This window comes from Electrona antarctica, assembly GCF_951216825.1.
Source record: "Electrona antarctica genome assembly, chromosome: 12".
Classification (NCBI taxonomy): domain Eukaryota; kingdom Metazoa; phylum Chordata; class Actinopteri; order Myctophiformes; family Myctophidae; genus Electrona; species Electrona antarctica.
The window spans coordinates 45,824,756-45,843,496 of NC_136793.1; the positions used below are offsets into that span (position 1 = coordinate 45,824,756).

General features: G+C 41.8%; 1 protein-coding gene across 2 annotated transcripts in view; it reads left to right on the forward strand.

Annotated features, from left to right (window-relative positions):
* The window catches only part of LOC306934557 (arrestin domain-containing protein 3-like), a 33,212-nt gene extending 15,858 nt beyond the window's left edge, over positions 1-17,354 (forward strand). Inside the window, exons 4-7 of one of the 2 annotated variants that reach the window (XR_013791319.1) lie at positions 7,424-7,520; positions 8,539-8,798; positions 13,717-16,412; positions 16,549-17,354. Coding sequence is in view for 1 of the 2 variants with exons in the window: in XM_079517174.1 (XP_079373300.1) it covers positions 7,424-7,520; positions 8,539-8,798; positions 13,717-14,562 (1,203 nt within the window). In the remaining variant the exon portion in view is untranslated. Of the gene's footprint in view, positions 1-7,423; positions 7,521-8,538; positions 8,799-13,716 lie in introns of both variants that reach the window. The other variant, XM_079517174.1, reaches the window with a different exon arrangement.
* Positions 17,355-18,741: the final 1,387 nt, after the last annotated feature.

The window sequence follows — 18,741 nt, forward strand, 5'->3', positions numbered from 1 at the left end:
GCAGACAAATTGATTTTTATTTAATTCATGGCTCTATAGTTGATTGATTTTGAGATGTTTCCTCAATGTGGATGTGGTGCAACTGGTGCAAGTTGCAACAACCTTTGCAGGAAACTATGGCATCGCATTTATTGCACTTTGCGTCGTCAGCCTCAGAGTCATTTCCCTCTCTGTTAACCACACTCGCTCCGCGGCGGTGACCGCTTGCTGAATGCACAGAACAGTGGTATCCGCCCCACTCACTCACTCATCGCAAAGTGCAATAAATGTGATGCCATAGTTTCCTGCAAAGGGTGTTGCAACTTGCATCAGTTGCACGTCCACATTGAGGAAATATCTCAAAATCAATACGCCTACACGAGTCACAAGATTAATCTACTCACTCATGTCAAGTAGTAGACGTCACCCCAGTAACTTGGCTCTGCATGCATGCATGCACAGACACAGCGGAGCTAAATGACGACTGATGAGAACCGTTTGGGGAACCATTAATAATAAAACGATGGAACTGGCTCCGGATCCGCAATGTCGGAACCGGGTCTGAAATGGACCCGGATCCGAATCCCAACCCTACCAATGACTAGTCTAAACTAAGTATGCACCCCCTCTAGACAGAGTTCTCAACAGGCCCGAAAATTAAGGTCCGGCCCAACCTGGGCCCTCATCAGACCCTGTACACTCAAGACACTGCCACCCTTAGATCTCTATATATGGAGCTGACCTGTTCTGACATTCCATATGTTGATCTGACCTCATCAAACCCTGTACACTCAAGACACGCTCCATATATGGCCAGTACATAATTCACTCCATATGTTGATCTGACCCCCCCCCCCCCATGCCAAAGCACCAGCGCTTGCCCAGCAGTCTGCCATCACCCAGGTGGATATGTTGATCTGATCCCCCCCATTCCAAAGCACCAGCGCTCGCCATGCAGCCCTTATAGTGCGAGGTCGCTTCTCGCCCTCAGGCGTCTTACTGGATTTATATGAGGGATGCAAATTACACTAATAAGGAGGTTGCATATCCTAGCATGCAAACAGACTTACACTGTCTATAAGATCATGAGTATTAATTAACTTAAAGCAAAGAAATATAGCTATTTCTGGTTTTGGTGTGATTATTACATAATTATTATTAGACAAAAGGTTGCATGATTTATTTATAAGATGATAATAATTCCTGGAGTTATAAACATACACTTAGAGTCTGTGGGAAGTTTTCAAAGTTGACTAAAAGTAAAACATGCAGCAATTTGCTGATGTTTTTGCATAATTTATGGCAATTATGCTAATTAGGAAAGGTTGTATGACTTCACAATGGTAACAGATGCATTTCTGGACATCACAAACATGGACTTAAACTCTTAGATCACCTTTATAAGTTACCTAGAAGCAAAGTTATTGCCATTTCTGTTTTTGACAATTTATTAACTAATTATGCTAATTGCACATGCTAAACTCAACAGAAAAAATTGGAGACATGTTTTTTTGGCATTCTGGTAACCCCAAGAATCAAGATATACCCGTCTCCAAAAATTAACATTCCAAAATCACGGGCATCAGAATCTGATTGATAGGCTCCCCTACTATTAGGCTTGTTTCCGTTGTGGTCCTCTTGGGGAAAGGGGAAGGGGAGCAACCTCCTCTGTCGCTCCTCTGATGCAGCTGAAACGCTGTTGGACTTTTTTACGAAACCCAAATAGTTCATCTCCTTCGGTCCACTTTGATGGTCGACGACATTTGAGGCCTGTGTTTACCGTTTGGGATGTGACTTTACTTGTAGACATTTCGTGCTCTTGACCGAGTGCTCAGCTCCGCTTCCTGACTAAACTATCCCAGATCAATGACAGAACAGTGCTTACATAACCAGGACCAACCCACTCTCCTCCCACTAGTACTCGTTATGTCTAAAATGTATTAACAAAAACATTTGTAAATAGCAGATCTACAAGTACACAACATGTTGCATGTCACAATGTGGTGTGAGCTTGTATATCTGCTATTTTCATATAGGCCAAGTTTAAATAGGGCTCAATTGGTTAAATCTATACAAAGTAACTAGTAACTGAAGTTTTCAAATAATTGTAGTGAAGTAAAAGTACAACATTTTTGTCTCTGGAGTAGAAGTAAAAGTACAGAATATAGCTGCAAGCAGCTATAATGCAGCCCATTCAATTAACAAATTAGCATTTTAAATAGGTAGGCCTAAAGAAAGAAAAACAGGTGGGCTTCATGGAAACCGACCTTGGTTGAGGCAGTGGGTTCTCATGTAACGCCCGGGATTCGAACTCGGGCCTCCTGCGTGAAAGTCCAACATCTTAACCACTAGACCATCCCTCTGGACTGGGGGAGATATACTTTTGAGGCCATCAGGCAGAGGCTCTGAGCCACTCCGCTACACTCATAATATAGCTTTGAAAATAACTTAACTCATAAACCAACTAAGTGGAAAAAGCGGCACTCCAAAATAAAAAAAATGCACGACTGGCTCAGATGCTATTTCTCATGTTTATTTAAGAACACTGATACGTTTCGGCAGAGCCTTCTTCAGAGCAGACTACAAAGTGATACTGGGGATGTGGGTTCCTCTTTTAAAACCAACATTTTGATCATCCCCACCTGTGTAGAGGGGAGGTCCTTACTTATTATCAATGATCAATTTTAATCAATCAATTGTAATCAATTACAAAAAGGAAAAGTCATCTGTGGTTGCATAGTGCTGAGCTCATAAATCCAGAACATTTCTCTCTGAGATAACAACTTGGGAAGTTTACCCCCCTCTGGTGGTGGTAACTTGTTCAACCCCTACAAAGCGCAGAGATGAGGGTGAACCATGTCTAGCCTCAAGATATTGTTCAGCCATGGGCATTATTCAATGTTGCCTGTGCGTATAGCAGTTTTGTGTTCAGATAATATTGTTGTTGTCTCCTCCAGGCCGAAGGCATGGGGAGAGAGTATGTTTTGCACTCCGTCCGTGTGTCCGTGTGTGTGTCCTTCCGTCTGTGAACAGCTAATCTCTGGCACCGTTAACCCGGTCGATGTCAAATTTTGCACACACACTCCCTGGATGCCAATTTCCAGAACGGCCTGTTATAGCGCCACAAGGAGGCCGCTTTGTGCAAAACAAGTTTTTGGACAGTACACCTACAGATTTTGTCCAAACATCACGCAAATTGGTACACAGTCTCTCTAGAGCCATTCAACGAAACGGGTCTTTCAGATTTCTCAGACTCCATCCTGATTGGCTAAGATTGGCTTCCAAAGTTCGCAGGAGTGCTCAGTTTCAAACAAAATGCTGCAAATCATGAACACATCGTGTGATTTCCGTGAAATTGTGCACGCACATTCCCACTAGGCAGAGGAAGAAATGCCACATGAACATTTTCAACTCAGCCTCATGTTGGCGCTATAACTGGCCGAAAAGTGTTTTTACCTCTAACTGCACGGATCTGTGGATAACTTTGTATGCCAACTCCTTAGAGGCCAAGGAAAAACCTTTGCCTGGAATTCTTCACATCTGCTCTTTATAGTGCCACCAGGAGGCCGACATATGTAAAACACATTTTATAATATTACTCCTTCAGATTTTATCCAAATTTCACGCAAATCGGTACACATGCTCTCCATAGTCATGTGATCAAGACGGGTTTGTTTGATTTCTCATAATCCACCCTCATTGGCTACGATTGGCTTCTAAACTTTTCAGGAGTAGCCCGCTTTGTACCCGTTTTGTACAAATCGCCACAACTACTCAACGCAGCGTCCGGTTGTGGTGAAACTGTGCATGCATATTCCCACTAGGCTTTGGAAGAAATGCCACTTGACAGTTTTCAAATCAGCCTCATGGTGGCACTACAACAGGCCAAGCCGCGTCACACACACACTCACGTTTATATTGCTCCTAAACATTTTGCCAAACATCACACACACACTCCTATCCTCCTGGTGGAGACCTGTGCCCAGAAGGGCACTTTTTCTAGTTCAACAATGTGCTTCAAGAGAAAAATATGGTCACTGGTGGAGTAGTTATTTCTAAAGCCTGCCTGGGTTTCCCTCAAGATAGAATTGTCTTCACAGAAATGTAGCAGCCTTGCATTTAGTACATTTGTGAACAATGTACCCATGCAACTCAGAAGCGTAATCCCTCTATAATTATCAGTCGGCAGTATTGCCTTTCTTGAAAATTGGTACAATCATGCCAAGTGTCCAATCTTCAGGGAAGATACCAGAGTCAAGGATCTTATTAAACTGTATATAGTGGCATGAAAATGCTTGCTGTACATTTGATGTACTCATTCAAGACTTGATCAATGCTGCCTTGCCAGATTTTAATTTTGAAATAACCTTGTTAATTTCCTGATCTGTGAATCTAGCATTTAGTCGTCATGGGTGAGTGTTTCAAAAAAATCAACCTCTGGTACAGTTGGAGGCCATCGATTTTGTCCTTTTCTTTTTGCTGAGGTTTGCGTGATCTGCGCAAAAGGACAGTTAACCCATTTTGGGCAGGAACCCCTTTTGGTGTTTTAAACATTATGTTATAATTTAGCTATTGAAAAATAGCAGATCTACAAGCTCATAGCGCGCCACCGAGTGGCGCGCTACGAGCTTGTAGGTCTGCTATTTTTGAAATATCGTGAAAATATTTATTTCAGAAAACTGGAGGATTTAGTAGGATTTTTTTAAATTTTGAGGTCAGGCCTAAATGGGTCAAATGATAAGGGACAATATCGGTGGCACCCAACTGTATTTCTGCCGGGGCCACTAAGCATCTTCCAGAAAAGCTTTGGGTTTTTAGACTTTATACTCCGCAGCTCCTTATTAAATTAGTTTCTATATTCTTTCTGGGCTTTAAACAACTCTTTCTTGTATTCTTTACTATTTAACCTTACACTTCTGGAAGTAACTTCATTGTTATGTAATTTGTGCATTCTCTTTGCTTTAAGATATATTTTCCTTTTTTGGCAACACTCTTTGGCAACACTATTAAATCATACTGCTTTTTTATTTTGTTGTTTCTAGGTCTAGCCATTCTTTTAGGGAATGTGACTGCTGCGCTACTAATCAGGATATTACAGGCTTCTTTTATTTCATCCACTGATCATCTTGGTCAATTAACAGTTTATTCAATTTATCAAGCTGAACGTGTTTCATGTACTCATCTGCCTTAAAGGGGCATTCCACTAATTTTCAACATTTTACTATGTCATTAATATACCTTAGAGCTGTTGTGGAAATAATAAAAAAGTCCCCCCATTCTGTTTCCTAGAACTGTAATTATGAAGAAAAAAAACAGACCTCTAGTTCTAGGAAACAGAATGGGGGGGACTTTTTTTATTATTTCCACACAACAGCTCTAAGGTATATTAATGACATAGCAAAATGTTGAAAATGAGTGGAATGCCCCTTTAAGTGAATCCCATTTACCTATTTGTTGATTTTCACTAACACACACACACGACTTGCCAGATTACCAAATATTGTTTGGTAATAATTTGTTCCACAGGTGGAACTAGTTAGTGGCCAGCTCAGCTGTACAGGAAACTCAAAATATTCAGTTAAATGTAATTACCAATACGATCATTAATGTGTTTATTTTCTGTGCAAACTTGCTCATATGCTATGCAAAACGTGGGTTACAATGTCTATGTGCAAAGGACAAGTAACAGAGGACCTCTCTGTTACAGTCACACATGCATGTCTTCTGGTGTTTGAGGAAACTGGACACAAGGAGAATATTGTTGCCGTCTGGCAGAAACCTCCATATTCTAACTTTTTGTGTTCTGTGTCACACTAAAACATACAAAATAGCAGATCCACAAGCTTGAAACGCAGTGTTTTGAGCTTGTAGATCTGCTACGTACGTTTGCTGCTTTTGAATTCGAATCCTGAAAAGTAACTGTTTTGGCCATGAGGTTTCCAGGATATAAAAGATTGATAAGGTGCTAGTTATCAATAAAAGTTAACAAGATCCATCCCTACTCAGAAGGACCCCAGTCGGCTTCAAACCTTTTCTTGCTGTGAGGCAACATTACTAACTAACCACTGTGCTACATAAGACAAAATGAGACATAAGGAACAGAAGGAAAGGAAACTGATACCATTAGGCTCCTTAACAAACACAAACCCCCCAATACCTGATTCACCTCAACTGAACCTGCTTGCCAGTGCCCCCGGCGCACGCATGCACACACACACACAATGAAATGAAATGAAATGAAATCTATATTTACCCAGGGTATCTGGGCTAAGCTCAAGAACTTGTTTCCAGCCAGGCCCTGCTCATAGAACACATTTCATCGTAGTGGTTGATGCCTTGTTCAAGGGCATTTCAGCGGTGGTAATTTTAACGTGTCGGACGGCTGATTCGAACTGGGAACTTTCCGGTATCTAGACCGCGCCGCTATCCGTTCGGCCACCGCTGCCACGACACACACACACACACACACACAAAGGCAGATTAACTGGACTGATAATGGACATGCGTGCACGCACGCACGCACGCACACACATTATGAGTGTTTCATGGTGTGGAGAGAGACTTTGCTTTCTTTTAAATAGCTTTAAAATGTTTACTAGTACTGTACTTTGCTGGGTGTTTTATTGTATTATCCTGTATGTATTGTCCTGAATGTATGCATTGACCTGAGCAAAACAATTTTCCCTTGTGGATAATAAAGACATCTAATCTAATCAAGATTAGACATTTTATTTGCATAGTGGTCAGGTGCTCCTAGTTTCATTCTATTTTTAATCCTGGGCTTGCTTCTCATAGATATTAAAACCTAGATGCCTCATTGCTGCAGTTCATTGGCGCGACCTGTATCGCACTGTAAGGCGGAAGTGCGGAAGGCACGCTGCGTCACTGCTACTGGCCAATCACAGCGTGTCTTTTCCGGGACTTATCAATTCAATCCAAAAGAGCTGTATTTGCATGAGAAAACAAACCTACAAGCTCCCAACGCATCACTATGTGACCTGTTGTGATATAATACACCACAAGGAGGGCTACTATATGGTGATCGAGGTACTTACTGGCACTTATGTTAGCATGGATATGCATTCGCCAACACCTCAAAAGTATAGCATGATCTCAAGTGTATTAATTGCTGTTATGCTACAATTCCATTACTTATATTTATGATTAGAAAGCAATGAGGTCAGTCTGTTGCTCTCCCCAAGTTGGCAGAGGGAGTATAGCACCCAGGATTACATTAGACAATTTACACTGGGTGAGAATGGGTTACAAAATTGTGGGATAAAAAAAAGAAAGAAAGCAAGCAAAAGTACTTTGCTACTTACAGCATCTGATAGCCATTGCTAGCATAAAGGTAAGGTAAATAAGGATAATATTGTCGTTTAATTGGGCAGGGTAGGGGACTTAGAGACTTATCTTCTTGCTGTGCGATGTGTGTCTTTTTCAGGCTCCCCAATGTGGTTCTACGAATAAAGAGATGGGCATGTTCTCCAAAGGTCAAGTACACATGGACGTAACTGTCGACAAGAGGGCTTACGCTCCAGGTAATGTCACCACAACTTTATAACTTCTGTATTCAGAATAGAGTCCATAGTAATCAATTTAAAGTTGTTTACTGTAAACACTTATTCTGTCCAACAACTATATGCAACTGCAGATTGGTACTGCACTGCCATTCCGACTCGCTCAATGTTTGATGATGAAGTCAATATTTGAACTCCAGAAATGTATTCTGATTGACTTTCAAATACTTTGGTTTTCTTTGTACTATGGATTTTCTAATATCCATAGTACATACAATAAAACAAGTTATGTATTTTATTTTTGGCATTCTCACCCATGAGTACCCATTTGAAGTAAACTATACATTGAAATAAGCTCTGTATGCAGTAAATAAATATCTCTGTCTTAACTCAGTTCATATCATTGACCTACTTAGTTCACACTTGGCTGGTGTATTGGATAAAAATAAACTGACAAGAAGACAGGAAATGTGTTAACCACCGACTAAACCACTAACCCTAGTAGCTTCACAATTCATCAAGTAAAATAATTGGGTTAGACTTTAGTGGACGATTATTTGTCATACAAATAATTGTGTCATTTATGATTTAATTGTGTTTCTTTGCATTGAACGTTTGAACATGTGAATAAGAAAATGCCTTTTAGGCAAACATTGCAGTATTGATACTTTTAGTAAAAAGAAATGTAGAGAGAGAGAGAGAGAGAGAGAGAGAAAGAGGAAGAGGAAGAGGAAGAGAGAGAGAGAGAGAGAGAGAGAGAGAGATAGATAGATAGATAGAGAGCTTAGGGACCCAAAAATGTGTCACTACAAACCCTTACCAGTCAACTCCAAATTGTCTGAAACATGCTCCTAGCTCATTACCCTATGACACATTTTGGAAAATAGATAGATAGATAGATAGATTTCAAGTGTTGAGCTTAGGGACCCAAAAATGTGTCACTACAAACCCTTACCGGTCAACTCCAAATTGTCTGAAACATGCTCCTAGCTCATTACCCCATGACACATTTTGGAAAATACTTTTTCCACCGCTGCAGGCGAGACTGTGAACATTGTTGCCAAAGTGAACAACGCGTCATCCAAGGAAATGACACCCAAGTTCAGTCTGAAGCAGAAGGTGGTGTTCCACGCCGATGGCCATAGCAAGTATGAGAGCAGTGTGATGAGCAAAGTGGTCGGAGACGTCATCGCTCCCAACACGGAAAGATCCATCACGTGTAAAATGACGCTTGGCTCCAACATACCCCAGACCATCCAGAACTGTGAGAACATCATCATCCTGGAGTACGAGCTAAAGGTACGGTGGGGGGGGGGTGAAAGTTGCTCTGTCATATATTTGTTGTACGTTTGGTTCCCGGGCGGTCCACTCCTAGAAATGTAGTAAGTAAAGTACACATTAAAATGTACTTAAAGCAGCACTGTGTAACTTTCCTTTTCTACCCTGGATTTGAACCAGGTTACTTCACCACTTTTCAACCCATCTTCATATAATTGGTCCTCACTAATGTTCATAATAAAATACCACCATTTCACCACCAGCTCATAGCGCGCCACAGAGTGGCGCGCTACGAGCTTGTAGGTCTGCTATTTTTTTTAAATAGAAGAACGACTGACACTCCACCAGTGACACCATTGCTGTTTTCTATTTGCTTAGATTCCCCATCCTGGATGGGGAATCCTCCTATGAGACACAGACCGATTAGAAATTTATTTTTTATCAGGATCATTAGTGAGACCAATTATATGAAGATATACATAGTACATAGTGAAGTGGTCCTATAATTAAGTGCTGAGATATTTACCATAGAGGGTATGCGCATGCATAAAGTGAGTGGCAAAGTGAGAGGCAAAGTGAGTTTAATGCAATCAGATAGGACTTTTCTGTTTGTATGTATGGCAGTCAAGGCCGGAAAGTATTTTTTGTCGCCTTCCTGCATAACTTCCGGGTTTGATGAAGATGTCACATGCATGCACACCCTCTATTGAGCTAATAGAGCCTGCCTTGCTTGCTCGAGGGATAAACTGAATCTTTATCTATCAAGTCAAAATTGGTGTCAGATCCTGTGTCTGGGTGAGACATGACCTTTGACCTGTGTCTGGGTGAGACATGACCTTTCTTTGACACGATCTAAAAGGGCTCAGTAGAAGAGCAGGGAGACCAAATACAACCACCCCAATTGTATTAATTAAAAGTACAGTTGGGTGCCACCGATATTGTCCCTTATCATTTGACCCATTTAGGCCTGACCTCAATTTTTTTTTTAAATCCTTCTAAATGCTCCAGTTTTCTGAAATAAATATTTTCACGGTTTTTCAAAAATAGCAGACCTACAAAGCTCGTAGCGCGCCACTCGCTTGTAGATCTGCTATTTTTCAATAGCTAAATTATAACATAATGTTTAAAACACCAAAAGGGGTTCCCGCCCAAAATGGGTTAACTGTCCTTTTGCGCAGATCACGCAAACCTCAGCAAAAAGAAAAGGACAATATCGATGGCCTCCAACTGTACATGGTGTAAAGTGTATTAGATATAGATCAAAATTCAATACATTCAGTGGACTTGACAAATCTTAAACCGTGGGGCAACCGTGGGGCAAGTGACAAATGTTTTGTTGTTTTGTTGTAGATTTGTTTTTTTAAATGATCAATCATGCGACTGGACTGATGAGTGGTGGGAGATTCATTCCTTAATCTATAGCAAAGTGGTTTGAGATGTCATTGGGGAAAAAAAGTGTTTAGGGAAGTGAAAAGCGTTACTGAGCGGATGTGGAAGGCCTCAAGTCTTCATTCAGACGTTGAGGATTGAGTTACAGAGACACACAGAATGGCCCACTTTCATCTGAATAAGCTACAGTATGGACCCTTTCCACATTGACTTGTAAATGCAAAACAAAAAAAAAGTATCAAATATAAGCATAACATAATCTATCTATCTATAAATGCCTCTGTATGTCTGTAATCGACAGAGCTCGAGATCCGTTCGCCCCACACCACCACAGGGAGTGCAGCGACCGGTGTCGAGTCAGTCGGACCCACGGTTGTCCAGAACAAGCACAAAAGCCTCACCCCTATATCTGATCAATATGGAGCTGAGATGTTCTCCATATTTGGGCATGCCTGACAAAAAAAGAACTCCATATATGGGCATAAAAAGGGACACGTGACATAATAACTGGGTGGGGCTTGCATTTCCAACTTGCATCGTTCCAAGAGGCCAATGCCCAACGAGCACCGCTCTAGTAACGTATAAAGAAATATGGTCATTGTGAACAGTATTGGACGTGTGTAGTATGTGATGAGACGAGGCTTGTACTCAATCAATAAACAATAAACACATTATACAAACAGCAAACATAAGTCTGGACTAGCCGCAATTTGCAACTCTAGATTTTTTTATAATGGGATGAATCTAGAGTTGCAATACCCTCCATTGACTCCCCACTCATCATTTTGCGTTTGCGATCTGCTTGTCTTAAACGACGTTAAACTCACCAACATTGCAGCTGTAGTCCAAGCTTGAATTATTCTCTTTCAATCTGCCGAGCTTGTTTTTCATAAAAATCCCCCGTAGACATGTTATGAGCTACTTTCTGTCAAGAAATTCTGTGCAAGTGATTCTTTTTCTAAGTGCTGGAGTTTGGAAGCGCTCGTCGTAAGTCACTGAACGTCCCTGTATGCATCTGTTTCACATTTGCACATAATGCAGGAGGCAGCAGCGCGACCCCTTAATACAAACGAGGGCTTCCAAACTCCAACATTTCTTCTTCTTGACAGAAAGTAGCTCATAACATGTCTACGGGGGATTTTTATGAAAAACAAGCTCGGCAGATTGAAAGAGAATAATTCAAGCTTGGACTACAGCTGCAATGTTGGTGAGTTTAACGTCGTTTAAGACAAGCAGATCGCAAACGCAAAATGATGAGTGGGGAGTCAATGGAGGGTATTGCAACTCTAGATTCATCCCATTATAAAAAAATCTAGAGTTGCAAATTGCGGCTAAGTCTGGACATAATACTGGCATAGCTCACCTTATATTATCAAAATGCTTTGCAATACAGTGAAAACGGTATCCCCACAACAATAAGACAGTCAGCAGTGAACAATATAGTTTTCAAACACATTTAAAATGACAACTACCTTTTTCCCCTTCCCAGCTGGGCGCTAAACTCTGAGTGGCCATGGCATGGCAGTTCCGTTGGCAACATAAAATCCTTCACTGTAGCGCTTTCCCATCCGTCCGTCCGTTCTGTTCCATCCCGAACACATGACAAACAAACATTTCTCAACTCATGTTGGGCTGGCTTTAATAGAGAGTATGCACATGCATGATTTTCCCATCAGGACACGCCCCCCTCATCTAGACTGAGTGGCAAAACATTGAGCAGCATGGAGTGTTGGAGTTTGGAAGCACTCGTTGGAATCACTAAACCGTCCTGCGTACCACCTGTTTCTAAATGTCACAATGCAGGAGGCAACAAAATGTTGTTGTGTTATTGAAAACAAGCACTTCCAAACTCTGACACTCGGAAAAAGAATCAAATGCAGGGCATTTTCTTGACAGAAAGTAGCTCATAACGTTTCTATGGTGGATTTTTATGAAACAAAAACTTTGCAGATAGAAAGAGGATAATTCAATCTTTTCGTACAGCTGCAATGTTGGTGAGTTTAACATTGTTTAATGCAATCAGACAGGACTTTTCTGTTTGGATGAATGGGCTGTCAAGGCCAGAAAGTATTTTTTTGCCACTCAGTGGGCGTTCCCGCATAACTTCCCGGTACGATGATGTCACGTGCATACCCTCTATAGTGAAATTAAATTAAATTATTACTATATTTACCCAGGGTATCTGGGCTAAGCTCAAGAACTTGTTTCCAGCCAGGCCCTGCTCATAGAACATTTCATCGTAGTGGTTCAATGCCTTGTTCAAGGGCACTTCAGCGGTGGTCATTTTAACGTGTCGGACCGCTGATTCGAACTGGCGACCTTCCGGTATCAAGACCGCTCCGCAATCCGTTCGGCCACCGCTGCCACGTCATCTGGTCCCAGTGGACTAGTGTGGACTAGTGTGCTTCCGGTGTTCCCGGAAAACCTTTCAAAATAAAAGCTTTTCCGTTCCGGGGTCCGTTATATTGCCTTCGGGTTCATTTACATATACAATGTCTGCTGTGGAAAGGGTTCATTCTCAGCTGTGTGTTTTATCCAGCTTAGGTTTACTCATTTGTGTTGGCATAAGCAGGACATCTGGTGGTCAAAGATGTAATGTGCATGCTAAGACTGTATGTAAAAAGGAAATAAAGGCAGGCAGAACAATACAATTCAGAAAGGCAATTTCTGAAAAACATTTATTTATGTTTAACCCATTTAGACCCGAGGACGCATCTATGTCACCTTATAGCTTTTAACCACTTTAACCATTATTTTAAACTTTAGCTGATTGTTTTTTTAAATCGTGAAAATGTGTGCAAATCTTTGAATATATATTCTCTCACAGCAAACATTTTAACTCCTATCTTTGCTTCTATGGGGGGGGGGGGGGGGGTCCCTGGAACAACCTATTATCAGATGGGGGTCGGCAGCCAATTACATATACTTTGGGGGTCCTTGACATGAAATAGTTTGAGAACCACTGACATACAAACCTAGGTTTTTCAGAAAACTGTCAGGATTTAGAAGACATTTGTAGAATCTGGTCTCAGGTCTAAATGGGTTAAGTACCGTAAGTCTTTAGATAATATGAAAGGATACCTGAAGGAATGTGAGCTAGGGCATTAAGCAACTAGTCGACTAGTTTACTAGTCGACTAGTAAATCCACTAGTCGACCTTGTTGGTACTAGTTGACTAGTTGAAAAAATTGTTTGATTTTGTAGGCCTCAAGATCAAGTAGATTATAGCTATAGTCACCAATGTACACAGTTTTTAAATGTACAAATATTTATTTATTTAAAAAAAAAAACCTAACCCTAACCCAAAAAAACGTTTTTTGTTTTGTTTTGTTTTTTAAACATAATAGGTGGTTAAACAACTAGTCGACTAGTAAACTAGGCAACTAGTCAACTAGTAAAAATGACTAGAAGTGAATGCCCTAGCTGACATCTAGATAGTATGAAATATCTGAGGGAATGTGAGCTCCTTGACACCTTTACCAACTTGGACAATAACGTGTCAATGAGACACAAAATAAATGATCTCATTAATCTGCTTCTGTATTCTTAGGCATATTTGGACATCAGCTTTGCTTCGGACCCAGAGGTCAAGTTCCCGGTGGTCCTCCTTCCACTTGGATACATGGATCTCTCTGGCGGCCAGGGCCACCCGGGGGCCTTCGGCGGACCAACCAGCAGTGATTTCCCCCCTCCCGCTTTTCCTCCGGGCCCATATCCTGCTGGCCCCCCAGGTCAGGTCCCGTATGGACCCCCGGCGTATGGACCAACCAGCAGTGATTTCCCCCCTCCCGCTTTTCCTCCGGGCCCATATCCTGCTGGCCCCCCAGGTCAGGTGGCGTACGGACCCCCCCCAGGTCAGGTCGCGTATGGACCCCCAGGTCAGGTCGCGTACGGCTACCCGGCCGGCCCAGGTGCTGGGCCAGGAGGATACCCCGCACAGCCACCTATGTACGGTGCGCAGCCAGGCATGTACCCCGCCCTGCCCGGCGGCGGGACCATGGCAGGGGGTTATAACAACCCGTTGCCGACGCAGCCGTCTCCTTACGGCTCTCCGTTCACCTCGTCTTCGACGTCTCCAGTGAAGCATCCTCCTCCTGCGTCTGCTCCTCCTCCTCCTCTCGCATTCCAACCACCTCCCTCTGCCCCGGCCCTCCCCCAGAAGTCCGACCTGTCCCCCCCCACCGACCAGCTGTACAACATGAACCTGTCGGACATGTCCTCCCCCTCCGCCCCGTCGTACAACCTGTCCGACACGTCCCCCTCCGCCCCGCCAGCGTTCAACCTCCCGGACATGATGAACACCGACTTCCTGTCCCAAGAACAAGTGCCTCCGTCTTATACGTCACTTTACCCGGAGCCTTCCTCCGACACCAGTGCATCGGGTGAAAATAAGTAGTGATTTCCAAGTGGTATACTGGGGTTAAGCTTGATTTTATACTAACCCTATCGTAGCAGCTTGAAGGTCAGTTTGTGTCGTACAGAGTGGGTAGGTTGACACCTTGTGGCCTTGTAAGTTGTAACACTTATCATCCACCACAGGCATTGATGTTGTCCCTTTCTTTTCTTTTTTTTTTAAGATATTTTTTTGCGGCTTACGCCTTTTATTGGTTTTTTGAAGGGACAGACAGTAGGCTGACAGGAAACGGGAGAGAGATGGGGGAAGACATGCAGTAAAGGCCGTGTCGGGCTCGGGAGTCGAACCCGCGGCACACTGCGACTGGATTACCAGTCGGGTGCCCAGACGGTTACGCCACCGCCTGGGCCATGTTGTCACTTTCTTACCTTGTGGCCTTGTAACACTTAGCACCCACAGGCATTGATGTTGTCACCTTCTTGTTTTTGCCATATGAATGCGTTTATATTTTGGAATTGTGTACATTACAAAATACTATATATACATAAATGTCAGTAAATGTCCGGTTTTACTTTTACACACAAGCCACCATGAATCATAATGTCTTTTATCCAGCTACTGTATACCTTGATGTTTTTTACCAACCCCTACTGATAAGCTACCTTGACCTTTATTATGTGCCCACTAGGAACACTGACACCATTTCAGGGTTACTTCTTTACCACGCAGCATGGAAAACATGGATTTGTCTTATGTGTAAAGAGATAACTGCAGATCAGGTTAGATATTAGATATATAAAGCTAGATAGAGGTAAATAACAGATGCACCCTAACACAGTGGTTCTCAACATTGTCAGGCTGTGACCCCCAAAATAATCTGGGGACCCCCCCATCCTGACAAGCACTTGGAATTGTAGAAGCTGAGGCATTACATTTTTTGTTTGCCTCCGTTTCACTGATAAAAACACTCCATTCCCATTGAAATGCATTGGCAGAATCTGCCCTCATAGGTAGCATAAAGTGCGCTGTGACTGTGCCCTTACAGAGGATAACCATGTTGCATACTTGTTTGACCCAGTGGTTCCCAAAACCGTGGGAAGTTCTTGTCGACAAATTAAATCGTCATACTAAAGAATATGAATTAGGAACAATTGTGGACAGGCTTGCAGTCTTTTGATGAGGAATAGGATAGGAATTATGATCATTGTGAACATCGTGAGGAAAATGACCATTTTCCCCACAGTCAGCGGTCACTGGACGAATGTTTGTTTTTACTTTACAAAAAAAGAATAAGGGTGGCTGGAAAACTTTAGGTGACCTGATAAGATACTGTAACTTGTTTATTGCAAGGAAGATGGCTACAAAGATTAACTATAGATATGTTGTTTTAAATAGCATTTTAACTCAAGTGGATATGGAGTCTATAACTAAAACGACTATAACGACAGTGGACAGTGGAAAACGATTATCATAATCCTTCCAAATTGACATTCAACATGTCATGTTCAACACATCATTGCCATTGAAAATGTTTACAGAACAATATCATTCATCATTGTGGATGCTCGGATTATTATCCTGCAATGTGATACGCGGGTGCGGACGGCAGAACAACAATGCAGAGAGGAGGGAGTGGAGGACAGTGTTCCAGGAGTCCTGAGTTGCTGTCGACTCGGCTAGTCCACACCCTCGCATCGCATTATGATTTCATTATCTTTACAGTTAGCATTCTTGGTGTGTGGATGGATGGCCCTTTTACTGTCAGGCCACGTGTTCTGATGGCTCTTGTGGGAAACGGTGTCATGTTTTCCGATTAGGACAGAGGTTCCACAGAATAGGCCTCTGTTATGACATGAAATGTAGATAGGAGGAAGCGGGAAGAACGTTAAATTGTGAACGGCATGAGATGATGCTATGGATGAACAGATCCAATCTACTATAGTGTGTATATATACACAACCCCTTTTTTATGTGAAATACTTTAATAGAAAGAAAAAAAACGATGTTGCCAATGCCATTCTTTAAAAGCTAAACATCTCTTATTCCACGAATAGGCCTTCTGTTTTTATTAAGCCATGTCACATTAAGGTCAATCTATGATGACATCATTGGTGGAAGCTGTGAGCTAGTATGCAAAAGAAATAGCAAAACCTCCACATCTTACTAACCAAAGTGCATGATGTTTTCCTGTATTCTCTCAGTAAAATCAAATGGCTGTTTGATTCTGATATCGAACTTGGATAAGTATGTGAGTTGTGTTTTACATGTAGATTCTGTATAAATATATAGTTAAAACTAAATAGCACCCACCTTACTTACACTGTGTTGTGTAACTACCTCTGCAGTCTCCACAAAAATACTGATGGATTAATAAATCGTTTCATAAACATGTCCGAAAAGGAGTAGGAATAATAATGCCTATTTATTCCTACCCCAGTTCACATATGAGGTGCATGGTCTTGGATATACTAACCACTATATTTCCTCTGACTTGTGAGATATTAATGTCTGTTGTTGGTGCATATTCTCTGTAAGCAAGCCTTAAATCGATTTGCTCTATTGTGAACTAACAAGTCCTCCATAAAGAGGTGGAATTCAATTAGCTGAGGCTCCATTTACAGTACCCATATTTTTCTATTTTAGTTGTCTACTCTAGTATAGTACATTGGAAATTGTATGACATGATGTATTTACAGTATTACCCCACATTTATACACAAATGACTACAATGGAAATATGCTCTCAGGCTTTTTTGCATGTGTTTTATCCTTTCGACAGATATGTATTGTACAAATATCTTTGTGCATTTTTGTCAATAAAAACAATGAATCTATGATGCGTCAATCAATATTTAAAGCCAATGTTCTGTTCACATCACAATGCAAACAATGAAAAACAGTTTTCCTTCTTAAATTAATTTAATTTACATACTCAATGTATAAACTCAAGTGAACGATAGTAGGCTACAACTGTGTTACATAATGGTTCATAATTCACCAATATCCCCACTAGCATGTATCCAGGTCATCACCTAATCTTGTTACTAGTGCACAGAGACCCCTCGGGGGTGATGATGTTGCACTATAAATACAAATAAACTGAAACTGAAACTAATTGCAATGTGCAGCTGTCTGGCATTTCCAAGACCTGCACGCAAGAGAATTTCTCTCCATCCCATCAAATAGTCTGATGCGTGTAGGCTATATAATACTGTGTATGTGTGTACACACACACATATGTACATTACTGTATACTATATACCTCGTTAGTTTTATGTGTCTCAGTTTGGGCTAGTTGAGAATAACAACTGTGTCTGGTCAGCCATGTTGCACGGTTGGGCTCTAAATGTGGAACATCAAATTTCCATAGATTGTGAAATCAACCAGGTGCTCGAATGAGATGCAAAACAAGTTTAAAAGTAGGCTTTTACTTGGCATACCTGCCCTGATGAAGACTCCTTTGTGAGGCGAAACATGTTGGCTTTTTAAACCTTTCTAATAAAATACCTTGAATTTTCTATCTCTCCTCATTTTTACACCTTTTTGAGTGGTTGGATTGCCGCCTTTTCTTCAGTATTTGGTTATATTATTATCTTTGAGGTGTGGGGCCACAGATGACATCAGAGCTTTGTATACAGTATAAACGGTAGGCTTTTATGCACCATGGACGGCAGTGACATCAAAGAAACTGAGGAAATCAAATATCTTGGATCATATATAGTCAGTAGCAGAAAGGACTTCCTGACAAGGAAAGGACAGCCCTGGAGCGCTTGCAATAAGCTACATCTTATATGGCAGTCAGACATCTCAAGAGCTACCAAGATCAACCTGTTCAAAGCCTGTGTGGAAAGTATCCTTCTTTATGGTGCCGAAACATGGACAATGAATAAGGAGTTTCGGGATCGTCTTGACGGAACATACACAAGACTCCTCATACGTGTCCAGAACCTCTCATGGAAGGACCATCCCACTAAAGCTCAGATTTATGGAGGCATCCCCCCCATCTCAGTTGTTGTGGCAGAAAGAAGACTCCGCCTTGCTGGACACTGCCACAGAGCAAAAGACCAGGTCATGTTGGATATTCTTCTGTGGAGACTACCCTGCCCATCAAGAGGAACAAGACCTCTCACATTTCCAGATGTTCTGAGTAGGGACACAGGACTGACTGTGAATGAACTTGGTGGGGCAATGAGCAACACTAACAGAGACCAGTGGAAGCAGC